General features: G+C 42.2%; 1 protein-coding gene across 1 annotated transcript in view; it reads right to left on the bottom strand.

Annotated features, from left to right (window-relative positions):
- Positions 1 to 3066: 3066 nt before the first annotated feature.
- The window catches only part of RLN3 (relaxin 3), a 63088-nt gene continuing 46027 nt past the window's right edge, over positions 3067 to 20127 (bottom strand). The window contains exon 2 of the mRNA XM_044057049.1: positions 3067 to 3885. Coding sequence (XP_043912984.1) covers positions 3575 to 3885 — 311 coding nt within the window. The 3' untranslated portion in view covers positions 3067 to 3574. The remainder of the gene's footprint in view (positions 3886 to 20127) is intronic.

Here is a 20127-nt window from a genome sequence, read left to right as displayed (position 1 = left end):
GGCATAGGACAGACCCTTGGCTACCAAAACTGGTTCACTCAACATGGGCTACGAATATGGGCACAGCACAGACCCTTGGCTACCAAGACTGGTTCACTCAACATGGGCTACGAATATGGGCACAGCACAGACCCTTGGTTACCAAGACTGGCTCACTCAGCATGGGCTATGAATATGGGCACAGCACAGACCCTTGGCTACTAAGACTGGCTCACTCAGCATGGGCTATGAATATGGGCACAGCACAGATCCTTGGTTACCAAGACTGGTTCACTCAGCATGGGCTATGGATATGGGCACAGCACAGACCCTTGGCTACCAAGACTGGTTCACTCAACATGGGTTACAAATATGGGCACAGCACAGACCCTTGGCTACCAAGACTGGTTCACTCAGCATGGGCTATGAATATGGGCACAGCACAGACTCTTGGCTACCAAGACTGGTTCATTCAGCATGGGCTATGAATATGGGCACAGCACAGACCCTTGGCTACCAAGACTGATTCACTCAACATGGGCTACGGATATGGACACAGCACAGACCCTTGGCTACCAAGACTGGTTCACTCAGCATAGGCTATGAATATGGGCATAGCACAGACCCTTGGCTACCAAGACTGGTTCACTCAACATGGGTTACAAATATGGGCACAGCACAGACCCTTGGCTACCAAGACTGGTTCACTCAGCATGGGTTATGAATATGGGCACAGCACAGGCCCTTGGCTATCAAGACTGGTTCACTCAGCATGGGTTATGAATATGGGCACAGCACAGGCCCTTGGCTTCCAAGACTGGTTCACTCAGCATGGGTTACGAATATGGGCACAGCACAGACCCTTGACTACCAAGACTGGTTCACTCAACATGGGTAATAAATATGGGCACAGGACAGACCCTTGGCTACTAAGACTGGTTCACTCAGCATAGGTTACTCTTATCATCTGCCCTGCTTCTCTCCTCACATTTGTGACCCTGTGTGTAAACCTGCCATGGCATTCTGGTAGTGGTCTACAACACCACATTGTTAACTACAACTCCTTGAATACTAACAGTATAACATGACCAGCAGTGGTTGTTTAGAAGATGTGAGACACCTCACCCTGACATGGTACCAGCTGACCTTTTGACCTTACCTTACTTGCCTTGTCTAATAAAATTTCAGGACATTAGCCACTCAGTGTAGTGCAACAAACCTGGTTCATCTTCTGTTACCAGGCAGATTCGGTTCTGCTGTCCTCTGCATATCCTAGCTGTGACCCTCTGTTGGTCAGTGTTTGTTTTTTCACCTCATCGATTGATGCCATGTTACTTCATAACCCTGCTGCTGAGGCATCAGTTTCATTTCATATAGTTATCCCAAATCTCCTCAGTACATTCTGGAGTATGTAGGTAGTTCTAAATGCATATCAGTTCAGCATGGGAACTAAAATTGTCAGTGCAACTTTTGGGACAGTAAATGTATCTTAATCTGTAACAGCCTAGCTTCATTTGGGTTCTGTACATGTGACTGTTAAAAGGAAACAAAACTGATTATATGAGCCTGCTTTTAGTAAAAAAGGAAACATTTTACTCACTCTTTAACCATCAAAGGCCACTAGGCACAGGTGCCTCTTTTCAGAGGAGATGCAGGAGCATTATCTGGTAAAGGCCATTGCTCGGAGAAACACAGTTTGTGTGTGGACAGCTAGGGAATCAAACCCAGGACTGCAAGATGCAGCTTGCCAATGGCACAACGTCTTAATCATCTAAAACCACAGAAAGGGTAGGACTAGCAATGTTTTGTCAGGTTTTTAATTAGTAAAGAACTAACATGCTGAATAAAACCTACTTTTAAAGCAGAACCTTCTAACATCTGCAAGTTTTTTTGTTTTATATGTTTTTTCCCTTAAATCCATTTGCATGCTTTTTGCAGTGATAATTTGTTACACTGCATTTTTGGTATGAAAATCTGATCAAATTAATTTCAAATACATGCAAGAATGGTATCCTTATGACTGCTTAGTAAGTCAATAACTTTATTTATGAAGGTTTCTATAACTTTGTTTTAAAGAGCAGAGCTAGTACCACATATAACCAGTGCTGGCATGACTGAGACCCAGGAAGAGTAAGCAGGTTTTTGCCAGAACACTAGACCATCTTACCAGCATCAGTTTGAAGGACTTACTGGTATACTGTACAAAATGTTAAGAGATAGTATTCAAACCTATTTAAAAATGCATTTTGTCTTTTTAAAGCAACAGGAAGTGCTGCCTGCCAGACATATGAGCTCTGAGTATGGATGTCGCAGCTGTCTGCATCAGTCACGCAGCTCCTGAGTCCCTGCATAGATCCTATGCAGACATGCCTTCTGTTTGGAGTGTGCACATTCTCTTCATGTTTGTGTGGGGTTTTAGTGGGGTCTTTAGTTGTCTTCCAAATTCCAAAAACACCCTGGCATGTACACTGACAATGCTTGATTTGTCATAGATGTGCACAAATGTGTGCCTGTTAGTGCCCTCTGACACAGTGGAGTCTTGTCTGAGGCTGGTTTTGCCTGGTGCCCGATGTCTGCTAGAACAAGTTCCAAACCTCCTATCCAGATGTCCTGAATTGGAAAATGAGTGGACAGAAATATGGATGGATGACATAAGAACATGATTTGTAACTAGACCGGATTATCTATAAAGAAAATTTCAGTTTGCATTATTAAAATGTATTGTATGAACTGAAAGAGAAAACTGAAGTGGAAATTCTATGTACACCGTGGTTACAATGTAAGCACTACTCACAACAATGTAAGTAGTGGTTACAATGTAAGCACTACTCACAACAATGTAAGTAGTGGTTACAATGTAAGCACCACTCACAACAATGTAAGTAGTGGTTACAATGTAAGCACTACTCACAACAATGTAAGTAATGGTTACAATGTAAGCACTATTCACAACAATGTAAGTACACTGAAACTGTTTTATCCCACCAACACATGGATCTATTCTGTTCTTGGTAGATACTCTGTCGGTTTAAAATTGCCATTTAAAGTGTAAGAAAAGTAAGTGAAAAAAACAAAAAGATGAACAAGTCATGCCAAGAATGTTTTACTTCCTTTTTTGATGCTACAAGTTTTTACAGATTACAGCAAATGTCAAAGAAAAGAGAAACAAATGGATACGAGATGTTAAACTGCAGTATAAGCCTTGCAAATGAAAGCAGTGTGACGCATACAGTTTTTCACATAATATGAGACATTGCTTGAAACGTTGTGCTTAGTTGTTTAGTTGGGGGGGCACTTGCCACCTCATCTCCTTAAAGTGTGGTCCTATCTAAGATAAGCATGAAAGCAGACAAAGTGCTGTACATGTTGCATTTCAGGTAAAACCAGCTTTGATGAGAAGTTCTTTGATGTAGAATGTAGATGAAGATTCTATAGGTTAACCAAATGATTTCCAGTATATGATAATGAATCTAATACAGTGCAGTCTGTCATTCATTGAGGTAACATCTGCCCTGTGCAAAGGTGCAGAGTAAATATCTGTAGCATTTCTAAAACCACACAGTATATCAGAAAAACGAGGCACGGATTTCAAAATCTAGCAGAGGGAGCTAATTTCACTCTTGCTACAGCCTACCCTACAGCAAGCATTGGAAAGGCCAATGACAGCCTCCCGCCCTGTCCTGTCCTGCTTCCTAAGAGATCCAAGTACATCATCCGATATGGTGCGGCTGGGGCGGCTCTGTCTGCTCATCCCCATCAGCTCTGTCATGTAGTCGTTCCAGCTGTGTAGTTCGTAGTCTGGGTAGTCTTTGAAGGAAAGGCCGGGGACCAGGTTAGTGTTCCACTTCTCAGCTGACTCTTCATCTGGTTCTCGATCAGTGCTGCTAACGAAGTCAGCTAAACCATCTGAAAAAGAAAAGCAACAATCAAAACAAAAAATATAAAATCAGTGTGTGTGCGTGCATGCGTGTGTGTGTATGTGTGTGTGTGTGTGTGTGTGTGTGTGTGTGTGTGTGTGTGTGTGTGTGTGTGTGCGCATGCTCATCTGCATGTGTAAGCTTGTGTGTGTGTGTGTACACGTGCTCACCTGCATGTGTGCATTTGTCTGTGTGTGTGTCTTTGTGTGTGATTTTGTGTGTGTGTCTTTGTGTGTACTTGTACTTGATTGTGTGAGTGTGTGTGTGTGTGTGTGTGTGTGTGTGTGTGTGTGTGTGTGTGTGTGTGTGTGTGTGTGTGTGTGTGTGTGTGTGTGTGTGTGTGTGTGTGTGTGTGTGCTTCTGCTTGATTGTGTGTGTGTGTGTGTGTGTGTGTGTGTGTGTGTGTGTGTGTGTGTGTGTGTGTGTGTGTGTGTGTGTGTGTGTGTGTGTGTGTGTGAGCGTGTGTGTGTGTGTGTGTGTGTGTGTGTGTGTGTGTGTGTGTGTGTGTGTGTGTGTGTGTGTGTGTGTGTGTGTGTGTGTGTGTATGTGTTTTTGTGTTTGTGTATGTGTGTGTCCATGTGCTTGTTTGTGGATGTGTGTGTGTCCATGTGCTTCTTTGTATGTGTGTGTGTGTGTGTGTGTGTGTGTGTGTGTGTGTGTGTGTGTGTGTGTGTGTGTGTCCATGTGTGTGTGTGTGTGTGTGTGTGTGTGTGTGTGTGTGTGTGTGTGTGTGTGTGTGTGTGTGTGTGTGTGTGTGTGTGTGTGTGTGTGTGCCTGTTTGTGGATGTGTTTTTGGGTTTGTGTATGTGTGTGCCCATGTGCTTGTTTGTGGATATGTGTGTGCCCATGTGCTTGTTTGTGGATGTGTGTGTGTCCATGTGCTTGTTTGTATGTGTATACACACGTACAACTTCCTTTAGGCAAAGCCTTGAGGCTCTCGTATTTATGGCTTTCTAGTGATTCCAGTTATAACACGGCTCTTTCTGCTGACATTTCCACGCATTGTGGTAACTTTACTCACTAACTTAAAAATATTACATGCCTCTTCTGTTTCATTCTTAAATTTACTCCAGGATTTGCTGGTATGGCCCTCTTAGGAAAAGGAGGTGCAGCCTAAGGGAGGGTACTGGCAATGTTTAAGTGGTCATAAGACTGAATGACCTTAGAATATCTGTGAATCTCACAGTCATTCAGAGTAACTGAACTGGAGAGTGCACTGTACGCCAATGTAACTTTCATTTCTCTGCAGTCTTACACCTTTTGTAAATATATTACTGGCCTTCCTTCTTCACAGATTATGTCATCAGGAAAACATTACCACTGCAGTGAAGTGTTGTTTAAGAAGAGGTGAGGACAAAATGAGTAGATGGGGTAGGGGTACAGACAAAATGGGTAGAGGTACAGACTACTGCACTCAGTATATCATAGCTTCATGAGTAAATACTAAGCTAGCTGCCTTTCTGGGACATTTTGAGCCTAGACAATTTCCTTCAAAGGTGAGAAACCTCTATGTGAGTTAAACACCTTTGCCATTATGCCACCCCCCCAAACCATTGAAATTCCCTGACTGGTAATCAAACCCTGGCCATGGTGATGAGAATGCCAAATCCTAACCACTAGACCACCAGGAATCCTCATTTATAAAATAATGTTACAACCTTTTCTTATAATAATGTGATGGTGGCAGAAGAATCTCAGAGAACTTGTCTGTAGCCCCTGGATACCACTGAATATCACCCCTTTACTGATGTAGTTTTGAAATGGTAAAACAGGAGTGATTCAAGCCCCAGGAATCTTAGAAGTTCCATGCTTCCTACAACTGTCTAACCCAAGGGGATGGTGTTCTAAACGGTACTTGCGTATTATCTCAACCAGCTTCTAAACAACTAGTTGTGCATGTTAGGGGTCAGTAAACAGCATGACTGTAAGCAAAACTGCTATAGTGTTCTGGTGTCAGCTGGGTGCAAATGGATTGCGGATAGTACTTGAACTACCATGTTTACACATGGAAGCCCGACTGATTTATTTTTCCCCTTCTAACATGGTACAGGCTCCTGGGGGATCGACACTAGGATGGACGTTGAGCATATCGGGCTATGTGGTTTAAAGCCACATCATTTTTGCTCATTATTTGTTGTACTGGTTACATTGAATTATTTTTGTTGTATATTTTATATTGTTTTAACTCTGAATTATTTGGTAGCACATTAGTTTCCCCCTCCAATGCCCACAGTTGACATGTTATGTCCAGGGTTTGCTAAACGTCTGCACTTTTAAACAGATGTTCTACGTAAAGCACACTGTGTGCTAAGATGCTTGGTTCCTGCGACAGGTTCCAGTTAAGTACTACCCTCCCCCTAACACACAGTCAAAAATTTGGCTAGGCCTTCCTTTTTGGAAACTGCCCTGGGAGTTATCAGTTATCAGTCAGTCAATATCCACGTTTCGCAGTTTCTATGTTTTGCTTTTGCCTCGGAGGTAAATGGTTAAGCATTTCAATTTTAATCAAAATTAAAAATGCATGAAGGCCATACGTGATACTTGCATCATTCATGAAACTGTGTGCATTGAAATTCAGTGGTAACATTTCCCATATGTAGGAGTTTGTTTTTAATGAAATTACTGCTATCAGGATTAGAAGGCACAGTACAATAGGACCTGGTTGGGATAATACGTACCTTCTACTTCTAATCTTAGGATGTGAAGTTGTCCTATCTCACCTTCGTTCTGTACTGATGGGTTCAGAACCAATCCCTGGCTCCGACTCGGCTGTTTACTATAGCTCAAGGTCATCAACCAGCTTATGGCTCACTCCCTATCCCATAATGTACTGGTGCCTTCCCCAGATCTCGTTTGCCTCTGAAACAGATCGGGTGATTCTTCCAGCTCTGGCTAAATGGAAAACAATTTTTTTCTATATATTTCTCTAGTTTATTCTCTTAGTGTATCTTAATAGCTTAGTTAGTTAATATTTAGTACGCATTTATTAGGTGGTGTGTTTAAATACTTTGTTACTGAATGTTGTTTAATTTCTGGCCGCTTTTATTTAGGCCTAAATAGTTCCCTATCCCATTTTAATAGTAGTTTAGTCAAATACATTTTACTGTTTGCCTTTTAGAGTGCTTAGCGAGTAGTTTCAATATACATATATATATTTATATATATATTTAGGTTAGCCTGTAGATACGTTTTTCTGTGTGTGATTGCATAGTTTGCTTTAAGCAGTCATACCTTTATATCTTAGAGGTGTGTTTTTTCTATAGTTCCTTGTAGTATAAGCTAGCTCATTTTTTATTAGAGAGAAGCTGAGTCCATTTTTATTTAGAGGGCTGTTCTCTTTCTGTGTGATTGTTAGTTTGCTTTTTTTTCCCTAATATATCACTTGATTAGAATTGTTATTGTGTGGCAGTTATCCTTTGAAATTATATATTTCCCTATCAAGCTAACTCGAGAGTTGCAGGTCCATTATTCCTTTGATTACTTGGTTGTTGTTGCTTGCACAATGTCTAAACAAGGTAAAGAAGTTAAACCTTCGGGTTTCAAGAAATGCTCTAAGTGCAGTCAAAAAATGTCCATCACCGATGGGCACACTGAATGTGTTTACTGCCTGAGGGCAGTTCATTTACAGGCGTCATGTGCAATTTGCCAATCCATTAGCTCCAGGGTTCTTCATGAGAGGAAGAACAAGCTAATCTTAAGACGACTGGTAAAATCTTCTTTTACAGAGGCCTTGGAACAGGGTCAAAGTCCTCCAAAGAAGCCCATTTCTCCTGCACAAAAATCAGACAAGACTGCCAATACCTCAAAAAGGTCATCCCCTACTGCTTCAGATGGTTGGGAGCCATTGAAAAAGTCTGCGAAGATGTCTCTGACAGTGTCTAAATCTGTTGGGTCCAAGGGACCGCCCACTTCAGCTCCACTGACTTCAGAGCCATTGGATTTCCAAGTGAGGAGGCGGTTCCCTTCTCTGGAGCTGGAATCTCCTCCACTGAGATCACCTTTGTACAGCCCATAGAATCCCCAGCTCCCTCATCTCGATCCTCTAAAAGCCTTTCTGACTATGATGTGAATTGTGTGGTGCAGAGGCTTTTGAGGACACAGACGCTGGCAAAACTTTTGTTGGAACCGACCCAGAAAGATTCGGCACCAACCACACCTATCCCGACATCATCAATTCCTCCTCCAACCTGAGTTGTGGTTTCAGAGCCAGAATGCACGGAACTGATAGTGCTGGAACCGTCAGAGCCGAAACCTGTTCCATGATCTTCGGCTCCTATTGTTCCAACTACCTCAGTGCTGTCTGAGGGGTCTAGGAGTGAACACTCCCTGGCCAGGTCCAGGGAGGGGAGTTAGGTCAAATTTTCTTTGGATTTGATCTTGCCTCTCGGGCCCTCAGCTCAGGTGAGTTCAGCTCCTACTGAAGTTTTGGAGACAACCACCATAAGGCCAGGGGGACCTTGCAGTTCTTAGGAACCAGGGGTTTCCTCGGGTCATGGGCGGGGGCTTTTGAATCCATGTGGAGAGCACTCTCTGTGGACAGCCAAACTCTCAGGTGTAGTCATTCCTCCCCCAAAGGTGCCGGTGTCAGTTTTGGCATTACCGATTCCACTCAGCTGTGGAGACCCAGAGCCCCAGGTTGCCCCTATGGGATGAACCCTTCTCTTCCAAAACCTCTCCAGAATGTCCTCCTGAAGAGGTCCCACGGAAGAAATTATGCAAGAGGAAGCATTTGGACTCCCCACAGGAGTTATTCACATCTAACACAGACCTGGATGACTCAATAGGGTCCCCGTGGTCACCCTCTGAAGATGTCTCCTTTGCAGACATCTTAGAGATCCTTAAACAGAGAGGCTGCTGGAAGCCCATCATCCCTTCTGATGAGGCGTCTGTTTACCTGAAGGCCTTTGGATCTCACCCTTCCACCAATTGGGTGTCTCCACCTTTCGACGAATTCGTGGAATTGGGTTTATCAAAAGGCGTGGGAGTCTCTAGATACAGTGGAACCTGTCCCTAGGAGGCCGAATAAATTTATTACTTCTCCAGAAGACAAAACGTTTTTGACAAATGGGGTCACGGTAGATGCTATGGTGGTGGTGGCAGCCACCAAAAAGGAGTTGTCTGAGACTTCCGTGTCTGTCCATCCTCCAAACAAAGACTTGTGCATGATGGACTGATACGGGAAGTGCATGTTCTCTTCAGCAACCTTTACACTCAGGCCCCAACATTATCTTACCCATTTTACGAGGCTATAGAGAGATCTCCTAAAGGAGCTAGGAGATGCTCTCCAGCGTTCATTAGCTGTGGACGTTGCAGATAAAGTGTCCTCTCAACTCTCCACCCTTAATTCAGTAGTGAATCCATCCATGAGGCTCCTTTCTTATGCAGCCGATGGAACTAGTAGATCAGCAGGTTCAGGAACAGCCCTTAGGAGATATTCCTGGATGTGCTTGTGTAACTTTGTGGAACCCTTCAAGTCATCCTTTATTAACACCTCCTTTTGATGGCTCATCCCTGTTCAGGCCTAAAGTCAAAGAAATGCTAACAGGTGTGAACAGGAAGGTAAGACTCTGCCGTCAAAGTCAGTTTTTCCACACCTTCTAGACCCTATCCTAAGGGTCAAAAGGGAGGGAAAATGTGGTTTCAAAAATCCCAGAGAGTCTTTCTGAACACATATGCTGAACTCTCCTCCAGGGGCAGAGGAGGAGGTAATAATGGAAGACTCCAGCCATGCGGCAGAGGAGGTCGGCAAAACCAGGACGACAGAGAATCTTTCTTGGATAAGCCTTTTCAACACTCCGGAAAAGAGGCCTGTCTGCCCCTCACTGGAGGCAGTCAGGGGTCACTTATCTTTGTACCTACATGCCTGGCCAAAAATAACAAAAGACAGGTGGGTACAAAGTATCATATCCAGAGGTTACTCCATACCCTTTTCTGGGTGGCCTCGGTGGTGCAGCAGTTAGCATTGCCACCTCACAGCAAGAGGTTTTCCGGTTCAATTCTTGGCTGGGGGGGCTTTCTGTGTGTAGTCTGCATGTCCTCCTGTGGTCACATGGGTTTCCTCCGGGTGCTTCAGTTTCTTCCCACATCTGAAAGACATGCTGTAGGTGGATTGGACACTCTCAATTGGCCCTAGGTGTGAGTGTGTGCATGTGTGTGTCTTCTTTGAAAGGTTGGGCACTGGGCTGGCAACTCAGCACCATACAAAATCCACTGCCAATCATTCTGTGGAATGTTGTTCCACTGTGGTGATCCCTAACTGGGATAAGCCGAAAGGAGATGATGACTCTATACCCTTTTCCATGCTAGCCCCAGTAATGAAAAGGATTCCGGACATTCCACCCAGTTACAGGAAACAAGCAACCATAGAAATTCAGAAGTTGCTAAGAAAAAAGAGTCATCCAACTGGTACCCACAGACCAGATAGGATCTGGAACTTACTCAAGGTTCTTTTTAGTTCCAAAGAAAACAGGGGACTGGAGTCCCATTTTGTATCTCAGCAGACTGAACAAATCTTTAAGAAAGACAAAGTTCCAGATGGTTACACTGCAGTCAATACTCCCTTTTTTTGGGAAAAGACAATTGTATGTGCTCTATAGACCTCCAGGATGCATACTACCATATAAAAATGGACAGACCATTCAAGAGTCATCTGCGTTTTCAGCTGGGAGACAATCACTACCAATTCTGAGCTCTGCCGTTTGGTCTCACTACAGCCCCTAGAGTGTTCATCAAATCTATGGCAGTGGTTACGGCTCACCTGTGACATTTAGGATTCTGGGTGTTTCCATTTCTGGATGGTTGACTCCTAACCGCCACCACCAAGCATCTACTTACACAAGCGAGAGACACTACTTTGAATGCTCATTTAAAGATTATGATAAACTACAAAAAATCTGCCTTATTACCATCACAACATATTGTTTCTACAGGTGCAGAATTAGATACTTCTACAATGACAGTAAAACTTCCACCAGAAAGGATATACACAATCTGAGCACAGGTTCTGGATCTCCTTTTAAAAACAAAGACAAGCAAAGACAGTTCTCAAAGTATTGGGCACAGTGGCAGCAGCTATCAATGTAATTCCCTTAGCTTGGATGCACACGAGGCTCTTACAGTAACTCCTGTTTGCCCAATGGTCCATGCAGCAACTTCCAATGTCGCATCAGATAATGCTAACAGAATCTTGCAAGAAAGACCTACGTTGGTGGCGACATTCAGATCAAGTGACCTTAGGTCGACCCTTCATTCTCTCATCTCCACTAGCCACAGTGACCATGGATGCCTCCCAGATATGTGGGGGGGGACATTATCTGGGAAGGACAACCCAAGGTACATGGCAGGATCATGAGGCCCATTTGCATATCAGTGTCCTAGAGATGAGAGCGGTACTTGCATTGCAGGCATTCCAAGACTTTCTTCCACTAGGAACAATTGCAATCTAGACAGACAACATTTCAGTTGTTTGGTATATAAACAAACAAGGAGGAAGAAAATCTTAACCCCCCCCTTAGTCGAGAGGCCCTGAGAGTATGGCAGTGGGCTACTTCCTCCCAACACTTTCTGATAGCAATGCACATCCCGGGGATAGCAGACAAACTCAGCAGAGCAATTCTGATGCCTCAAGACTAGTCCCTGAAACAATACATAGCGGAAATGATTTTCTGAAAATGGGGCCAGCCTTGCTGTGACCTGTTTGCCACGTCCATGAACAGAAAATGCAGCAGCTACTTTGCCCTAATCCCCCCTCTGGGGGAACCCGTGAGGGATGCACTTGTACACGATTGGCCCCTGGGTCTCCTCTATGCTTTCCCCCCTTTTCCATTGATTCCCAAAGTTTTTCAGAAAGCCAGTAATTTGGGAAGGACCTTAATTCTAATAGCCCCTTACTGGCCTCATCAAATTTGGTTCCCCTTTCTATGGCCTCATCTTCAGGAAGAGCCTTGGATTCTGGACTCAGTACCAGATCTTCTGAGCCATTTGTTGGGGGCTCTTCACCCTTCTCTTCAGACCCTCAAGTTGACAGCTTGGCTGCTCCAATTCCAACTATAGTCAGGCTACACAACGTTTCATCTGCAGCACAACATGTCCTGATTTCTTCTCACAAGTCATCTAGAAGAAGATTATATCTCAACAAATGGAAAATATTTTCTATTTGGGCATTAGAGAATCATATTAACCCCTATTCATCTCCTATTTCTTCCATCCTGGAGTTCTTGACAAAGCTTTTTAATGAGGGAACGGCTGCAACTACTATTCAGGTACAATTAGCAGCAATCTCAAATTTTCATTTTGGGAATGAAGGACCAAATATTATGTACCACAAAGTAAAAACTGGTAACCAAGAAATCCCAGTAACCTTGAATCATTGGATGGATCCATGATTTCGTTGTTCTTGTTTTTGGTCTTGTGGTCCTGTGGTGAAATAAAGACTTTATTTTAACATCCAATGATTCAAGGTTACTGGGATTTCTTGGTTACCAAATATTATGTCCCACAGACTTTCAAAGGCTATTCTGAGAGGCACTAATCTTTTAAGATCACCTATTAAACCCCCACTGCCACCATGGAATCTGAATTTTGTATTATCCTAAATAATTCTTCCCCCTTTTGAACCTGCAACATCACGTGACTTAAAGTTCTTGATGTGGAAGACTATTTTCCTAGTGGCTATCACCTCAGCAAGGAGGGTTTCGGAGTTGCAACCATTATCTATCCAATCCCATATATGTTGTTCCACAATGACAGAGTGTCACTTCAAACAAACCCGTCCTTTTTACCGAAAGTTTGTTCAGAATTCCACTTGAATCAGTCCATTGACTTGCCAGTTTTTTGCTGAAGTACAGCAATAAGGCAGAATATAGGTTACACCAACTTGATGTTCATAGGCAGTTATGCTTCTATCTACACAGAACAAAAGACTTCAGACAGTCGGATCAACTGTTTCTTTTTCAAACTGCAAAAAAGGTGCGCCTGTAGCAAAGACCACTCTATCCAGGTGGTTGTCAGAATGCATTTCGTTCACTTATCAATCAGTAAATAAAGAGATGCCAGATAAAGTTAAAGCTCATTCTACTAGGGCTGTCTCCACATCTTCTGCATTTCGTGCAAAATTGCCAATAGATACAATTTGTGGGGCAGCCACGTGGACGAGGCATCACACCTTTATCACTCATTACAAAGTAGATTTGGCCTCCAGGGACAGGGCCTCCTTTGGGTCCACTGTACTGAAGAATATACTCCCATGAGCCACCCAGGAAAGATGGTGCTAGGGATGCTGTCCCATCAGTACAGAATGAAGGTGAGATACGACAACTTAACATAAAGAAGTTATGTACCTACCATAACATTCCATGTGAGTTGTCCATCTCTCCTTCATTTTTACATCCCCCCTCCAACTCCCAGCCTTGGCTTCTAGAGGATCCAGAGGTTACTGTTTGGCATCTTTTGGGCTTTGACCCTCTTCTGGCTCTATTAATAATAGGGAGTGACGTGAACATTAGTATATTAGCAAATGAGAGCTGAGGAAGGCACTAGTGCATCATGGGATAGGGAGTGAGCCATGAGCTGGTTGAAGACCTCGAGCTGTAGTAAATGGCCAAGTTGGAACCGAGGATCAGTTCCGAACCCATCAGTACAAAATTAAGGTGAGATGGACAACTCATATGGAATGTTATGGTAGGTGCATAACTTCTTTTTTTACATAGCAGTGCAGTTGTCTTTCAGTGTGAAATAACTGCAAACAGTGCAGGACACACATTTTCTGCTTTAGTGTCTTTTTCGTGACTCTGGAAGACACCCTATAAGGTGGTTACTAAGCAAGGTGCAATGCTAGTGGTGGAAAGTGCTTCCATGGCACCTGTATTTTCCCAGCCAAATGTCAGCAAGAGTTTAGTTTTACCAAGTATCTAAGCAAAGAGTTTCAACTGTAAAACTGAAATGCAAGCCAACTTCTCTTCCCTTTTGGCATTTATTACTTCCTTATGTTTCATCCTAAGGATACATGCATATAGAAAAAAAGATGTTGTAGAACTGGCATTGTGCTGTTCTGACTTTCCTTTGTGTGTGCTATTATTTTCCTATATTTTGGAAATGGGAAAGAAACTGTTTTAAATATCGCACTGATATTATGACAAGCTGTGAAGTCTTAGGAGGAGCTACAAGCTAATAGCTCATTAAGAACAATCTGATGCTGGTGGCACTTGCTAAGGCCAAACTCACTGCTTCATTGGGCCCTGACAATATCCCTGGTTGCCTCCTTAGTAGCCTAAAACAAGACCTAGCAGGAACACTGGAGACATTCTTCAACTACAGCCTCAAAAGAGGTTATGTGCCAGGTGAATGGAGGGCCACAGTGGTCATCCCTCTTCATAAGGGTGGACCACCAGCTGACACCGGGAACTACAGACCCATCAGTCTGACAAGTCTGGTAAACAAAGCTGTGGAACAAATTATCATGAAAATGATCAACAAGGATAATGGCAATCAACAGAAACTGGACCCATTCCAGAACAAGGACATTGGCAATCAACAGAAACTGGACCCATTCCAGAACAAGGACAATGGCAATCAACAGAAACTGGACCCATTCCAGAACAAGGACATTGACAATCAACAGAAACTGGACCCATTCCAGAACAAGGACATTGGCAATCAACAGAAACTGGACCCATTCCAGAACAAGGACATTGGCAATCAACAGAAACTGGACCCATTCCAGAACAAGGACATTGGCAATCAACAGAAACTGGACCCATTCCAGAACAAGGACATTGACAATCAACAGAAACTGGACCCATTCCAGAACAAGGACAATGGCAATCAACAGAAACTGGACCCATTCCAGAACAAGGACATTGGCAATCAACAGAAACTGGACCCATTCCAGAACAAGGACATTGGCAATCAACAGAAACTGAACCCATTCCAGAACAAGGACATTGGCAATCAACAGAAACTGGACCCATTCCAGAACAAGGACATTGGCAATCAACAGAAACTGGACCCATTCCAGAACAAGGACATTGGCAATCAACAGAAACTGGACCCATTCCAGAACAAGGACATTGGCAATCAACAGAAACTGGACCCATTCCAGAACAAGCACACTGGCAATCAACAGAAACTGGACCCATTCCAGAACAAGGACATTGGCAATCAACAGAAACTGGACCCATTCCAGAACAAGGACACTGGCAATCAACAGAAACTGGACCCATTCCAGAACAAGGACATTGGCAATCAACAGAAACTGGACCCATTCCAGAACAAGGACATTGGCAATCAACAGAAACTGGACCAATTCCAGAACAAGGACATTGGCAATCAACAGAAACTGGACCCATTCCAGAACAAGGACACTGGCAATCAACAGAAACTGGACCCATTCCAGAACAAGGACATTGGCAATCAACAGAAACTGGACCCATTCCAGAACAAGGACATTGGCAATCAACAGAAACTGGACCCATTCCAGAACAAGGACATTGGCAATCAACAGAAACTGGACCCATTCCAGAACAAGGACATTGGCAATCAACAGAAACTGGACCCATTCCAGAACAAGGACATTGGCAATCAACAGAAACTGGACCCATTCCAGAACAAGCACACTGGCAATCAACAGAAACTGGACCCATTCCAGAACAAGGACATTGGCAATCAACAGAAACTGGACCCATTCCAGAACAAGGACATTGGCAATCAACAGAAACTGGACCCATTCCAGAACAAGGACATTGACAATCAACAGGAAACTGGACCCATTCCAGAACAAGGACATTGGCAATCAACAGAAACTGGACCCATTCCAGAACAAGGACATTGGCAATCAACAGAAACTGGACCCATTCCAGAACAAGGACATTGGCAATCAACAGAAACTGGACCCATTCCAGAACAAGGACATTGGCAATCAACAGAAACTGGACCCATTCCAGAACAAGGACATTGGCAATCAACAGAAACTGGATCCATTCCAGAACAAGGACATTGGCAATCAACAGAAACTGGACCCATTCCAGAACAAGGACATTGGCAATCAACAGAAACTGGACCCATTCCAGAACAAGGACATTGGCAATCAACAGAAACTGGACCCATTCCAGAACAAAATCAACAGAAACTGGACCCATTCCAGAACAAGGACATTGACAATCAACAGAAACTGGACCCATTCCAGAACAAGGACATTGGCAATCAACAGGAAACTGGACCCATTCCAGAACAAGGACATTGGCAATCAACAGAAACTGGACCCATTCCAGAACAAGGACATTGGCAATCAACAGAAACTGGACCCATTCCAGAACAAGGACATTGGCAATCAACAGAAACTGGACCCATTCCAGAACAAGGACATTGGCAATCAACAGAAACTGGACCCATTCCAGAACAAGGACATTGGCAATCAACAGAAACTGGACCCATTCCAGAACAAGGACATTGGCAATCAACAGAAACTGGACCCATTCCAGAACAAGGACATTGGCAATCAACAGAATCTGGACCCATTCCAGAACATGCACACTGGCAATCAACAAAAACTGGACCCATTCCAGAACAAGGACATTGGCAATCAACAGAAACTGGACCCATTCCAGAACAAGGACATTGGCAATCAACAGAAACTGGACCCATTCCAGTTTGGCTTTGTTAAAGAAAGGTAATCCATTCCAGTTTGGCTTTGTTAAAGAAAGGTCTTGCCATACTCATCCTGGTTGTTTTCTTCGAGGTTGGCTACAGCTAGGACCCAAGAACTCAGGATAGGTAAGACCACCTCCACCAGGAAAATTTTCACCAGCAGAGTTCCCTAGGGCTTCCATGTCAGGCCCATGTCTGTTTGGTATCAACTTCTCAGAAGTAAAGTCTAATGTCAAAGGCCTCTGACTCACCATGTTTGCACATGACTGTAAACTGGGAGCAATCATAGATTCCCCGCATAACTGCAACATCCTATATGGACTCTAACACAAACAAATGGCTGGTGCCAAAGCCACAGATTAAAACTCAATGTGAAGGAATGCATTATAGTACCCTTTGGGAAATCGTCCACAGAAGCTAATTATTCTATTGATAAAAAACACCTAAGAGAAGGCTGAATCTAGAATGCAGCCCTGCGGTACCTCATTTCTTAATTCACCACATTTTATGCACTCCTTTTAGAAGTATTCTATTTATATTGTTCCAACTCAGCATATAATGCTGATACCCAGTTCCTGACTGGGAACACTGTACATTAATGTTTATCATATCATGTTGATACCCAGTTCCTGACTGGGAGCACTGTACATTAATGTTTATCACATCATGTATGGTTCTCCCTTCTAGGCTGTTTCTCAGGGCATTTCATAAACATCGGTCACTGATGATTAGTGATGAGTATGGTTTTTCCATCTAGGCTATTTCTTAGGGCATTTCATAAGCACTGGTCACTGACAGTTGGTGATGAGTTTGGTTCTTCCTTCTAGGCTATTTCTTAGGACATTTCATAAACACCAGTCACTGATGATTGGTGATGAGTATGGTTCTTCCATCTAGGCTATTTCTCAGGGCATTTCATAAGCACCAGTCACTGACAATTGGTGATGAGTATGGTTCTTCCTTCTAGGCTATTTCTTAGGACATTTCATAAGCACCAATCACTAATGATTGGTGATGAGTATGGTTCGTCCTTCTAGGCTATTTCTTAGGGAATTTCATAAGCACTGGTCACTGACAATTGGTGATGAGTATGGTTCTTCCTTCTAAGCTATTTCTTAGGACATTTCATAAACACCAGCTACTGATGATTGGTGATGAGTATGGTTCTTCATTTTTGGCTATTTCTTAGGGCATTTCATAAACACTGGTCACTGATGATTGGTGATGAGTATGGTTCATCCTTCTAGGCTATTTCTTAGGGCATTTCATAAACACCGGTCACTGATGATTGGTGATGAGTATGGTTCGTCCTTCTAGTCTATTTCTTAGGGCATTTCATAAACACTGGTCACTGATGATTGGTGATGAGTATGGTTCTTCCTTCTAGGCTAAAGGTTTCATGATGGTTTAACTTACTTTAGATTAATGAATTTTAAAATGGAATTATGGCAAAGCATGATTTCTTGTACTAAATAACCTTTGAACTAGGCCAAATGTACTATAAATGGAAAGGAATGTGTTCCTTTGGGAGGACGACACCTCAGTGTTGATGGGTGAAAGATATACTGATAGTTTTGGCTCTGATTCTGTGTGTGATGAAACAGCCTCTAAGTGTATGTCAGCATATGAAAGAGATTAGAATAAACTCCCAGGAACCCTGCGCTGAAACACTATTGTCATCATATAGTCATGCTTTAAAGTTTATGGGCCTGTATCAGCTGCCTTCAGAGATGGCGATGGAGTAAAAGCGTGCCAACAAAAACAAGTATCCCTTCTTCTTTGAATTAAACTTCCTTTGACTCCTAACAATAATGTCCAAATTGATGCAGAAAGGTAGCCAAGCAAATGTGCTAAGTCAAATACAACTTTTTATTTCACAACGGAAAAGTAAAAGCAAACGTGGTAACAAAACAGTAAGACACAAGCGCTTTCGCCCGGTAATACTGGGCTTTTTGAAGTACAACCATCATGAATTTGCAAAAGACTTAAATAGTCCAATGAATGCATATTAATTGGTTAAAAACTTAGTTAATTAATTAATTAAATCACTCTTGCAGTGTAGATGGTGCAACGGAAAAACTATCATGCAAATCCTGTAGTGTTTCTGTGTGCTATCTTTAAAGTGCAAAAACTGTTAAAATACTATTACCAAATTATAAATATGAATTCATGAATAAAATACAACTTGTCTATACACTTGTTTCACTTGACAATAAATCGAACTCGGAAGTCTAGACAGCTGTTAAAACTTTCTTGAATAAACCGTTTACATATATTTCTTAAAACTTTTGTTAACTTCCATATATAAATAAGAGATGAAATGAAAAAAAAATAAAAAATGAAATAAAAAATGAAGTATAAACTTGTGCATATTTATACAACAACTGTAACTCTACATTAAATAAATAAATGTGATACAGTGTGGTTCACTGTGTGTTGTTGTTGATTTCGTTAAATTTGATAACTAATGCATTATATTGCACATAACCTCTAAATCATTAAAAAGACAATAAATATTAAATAAGTTGATGAATGCGTGTGCAATAAATAAACTAAACTACTAAACTCTTAAATATGCAATACTGCCTAAATACATGTGTTGGTAAAAGAACTACTGCTGGTAAATTGTAGTTGTATCTTGAGGTTATATCAAATACGCATATGTATTATACAAGTTAATAAATGCTTCTTAATTACTTGTGTTCTAAATTCATTAGTTAAAAAATCTTATTAAAAATTGTACAAAATATTCAATCAGTATAATGTTCTTATAAAATCATTCCTGGGCATAAAATTAATAGGTTATAAAACGTTTCTGTTTGCTTTTAAAATACAAGCCAAACTGGTGTTTTCATTCAACCCAGGGGGTTTTGTAGCATCTAGTTTTAACTGCCAAATAAGCTCTCTGGTACCTAGCCTAGTCTCCCAATCCCCACCTCTTTGATCTTGGGTCACTTTTTCTAATACAAAAAAATTTATAGACATATTAGGGCAAGTGAGAGAGTGTTTAAAAAATGCGTTTGTTTCTTTCTTTTTGCTAATCTCATAATGATGTTCATAAATCCTGCATCTGAATACTCTTTCCGTCTTGCCCACATAAAAAGCTGGGCAGCTTTGGCATAAGCCAAGATAAACTACACCAGTGGATGTGCAAGAATAATGATCATACGCTTTTAAATTAATTTTTCGAGATGGTATCCTAACATGATCATCTTGAAATACGTAAGCACATTGGTGACATCTGCCACAGCAAAATGTTCCCAACCTTTTAGTGGAACAATTACTCATGTGCCTCTGTGTAAAATGTGAGCTCTTCTCAAAAATTCCCATGAGATTGATGTCTCTTTTTCTTGTAAAGTTAATTGTTGCAGGAAGCAGATCCCTGATGTCTTGTTGCATAGTGACAATTGGCCAAAAATTCTTGATGGTATCTTCTATGAGATGTGAATCGTTAGTATAAGTGTATGTAAAATTCTTTTGTTTGTTAGTTTCAACTTGCTTAGTTAGTGAAGATAGAGATGAACCTGTTCCTAATAGTGGGGGGTAAAAACTATCTCTTTTATCTAAAACCTCCACTAGTATTGCCTTG

The sequence above is a fragment of the Protopterus annectens genome, chromosome 15.part0 (assembly GCF_019279795.1).
Source record: "Protopterus annectens isolate FY-2018-M chromosome 15.part0, PAN1.0, whole genome shotgun sequence".
Taxonomy (NCBI): Eukaryota; Metazoa; Chordata; order Ceratodontiformes; family Protopteridae; genus Protopterus; species Protopterus annectens.
Note: the sequence above shows the minus strand (reverse complement) of the source record. Positions and strands in the feature narration are given on the sequence as shown.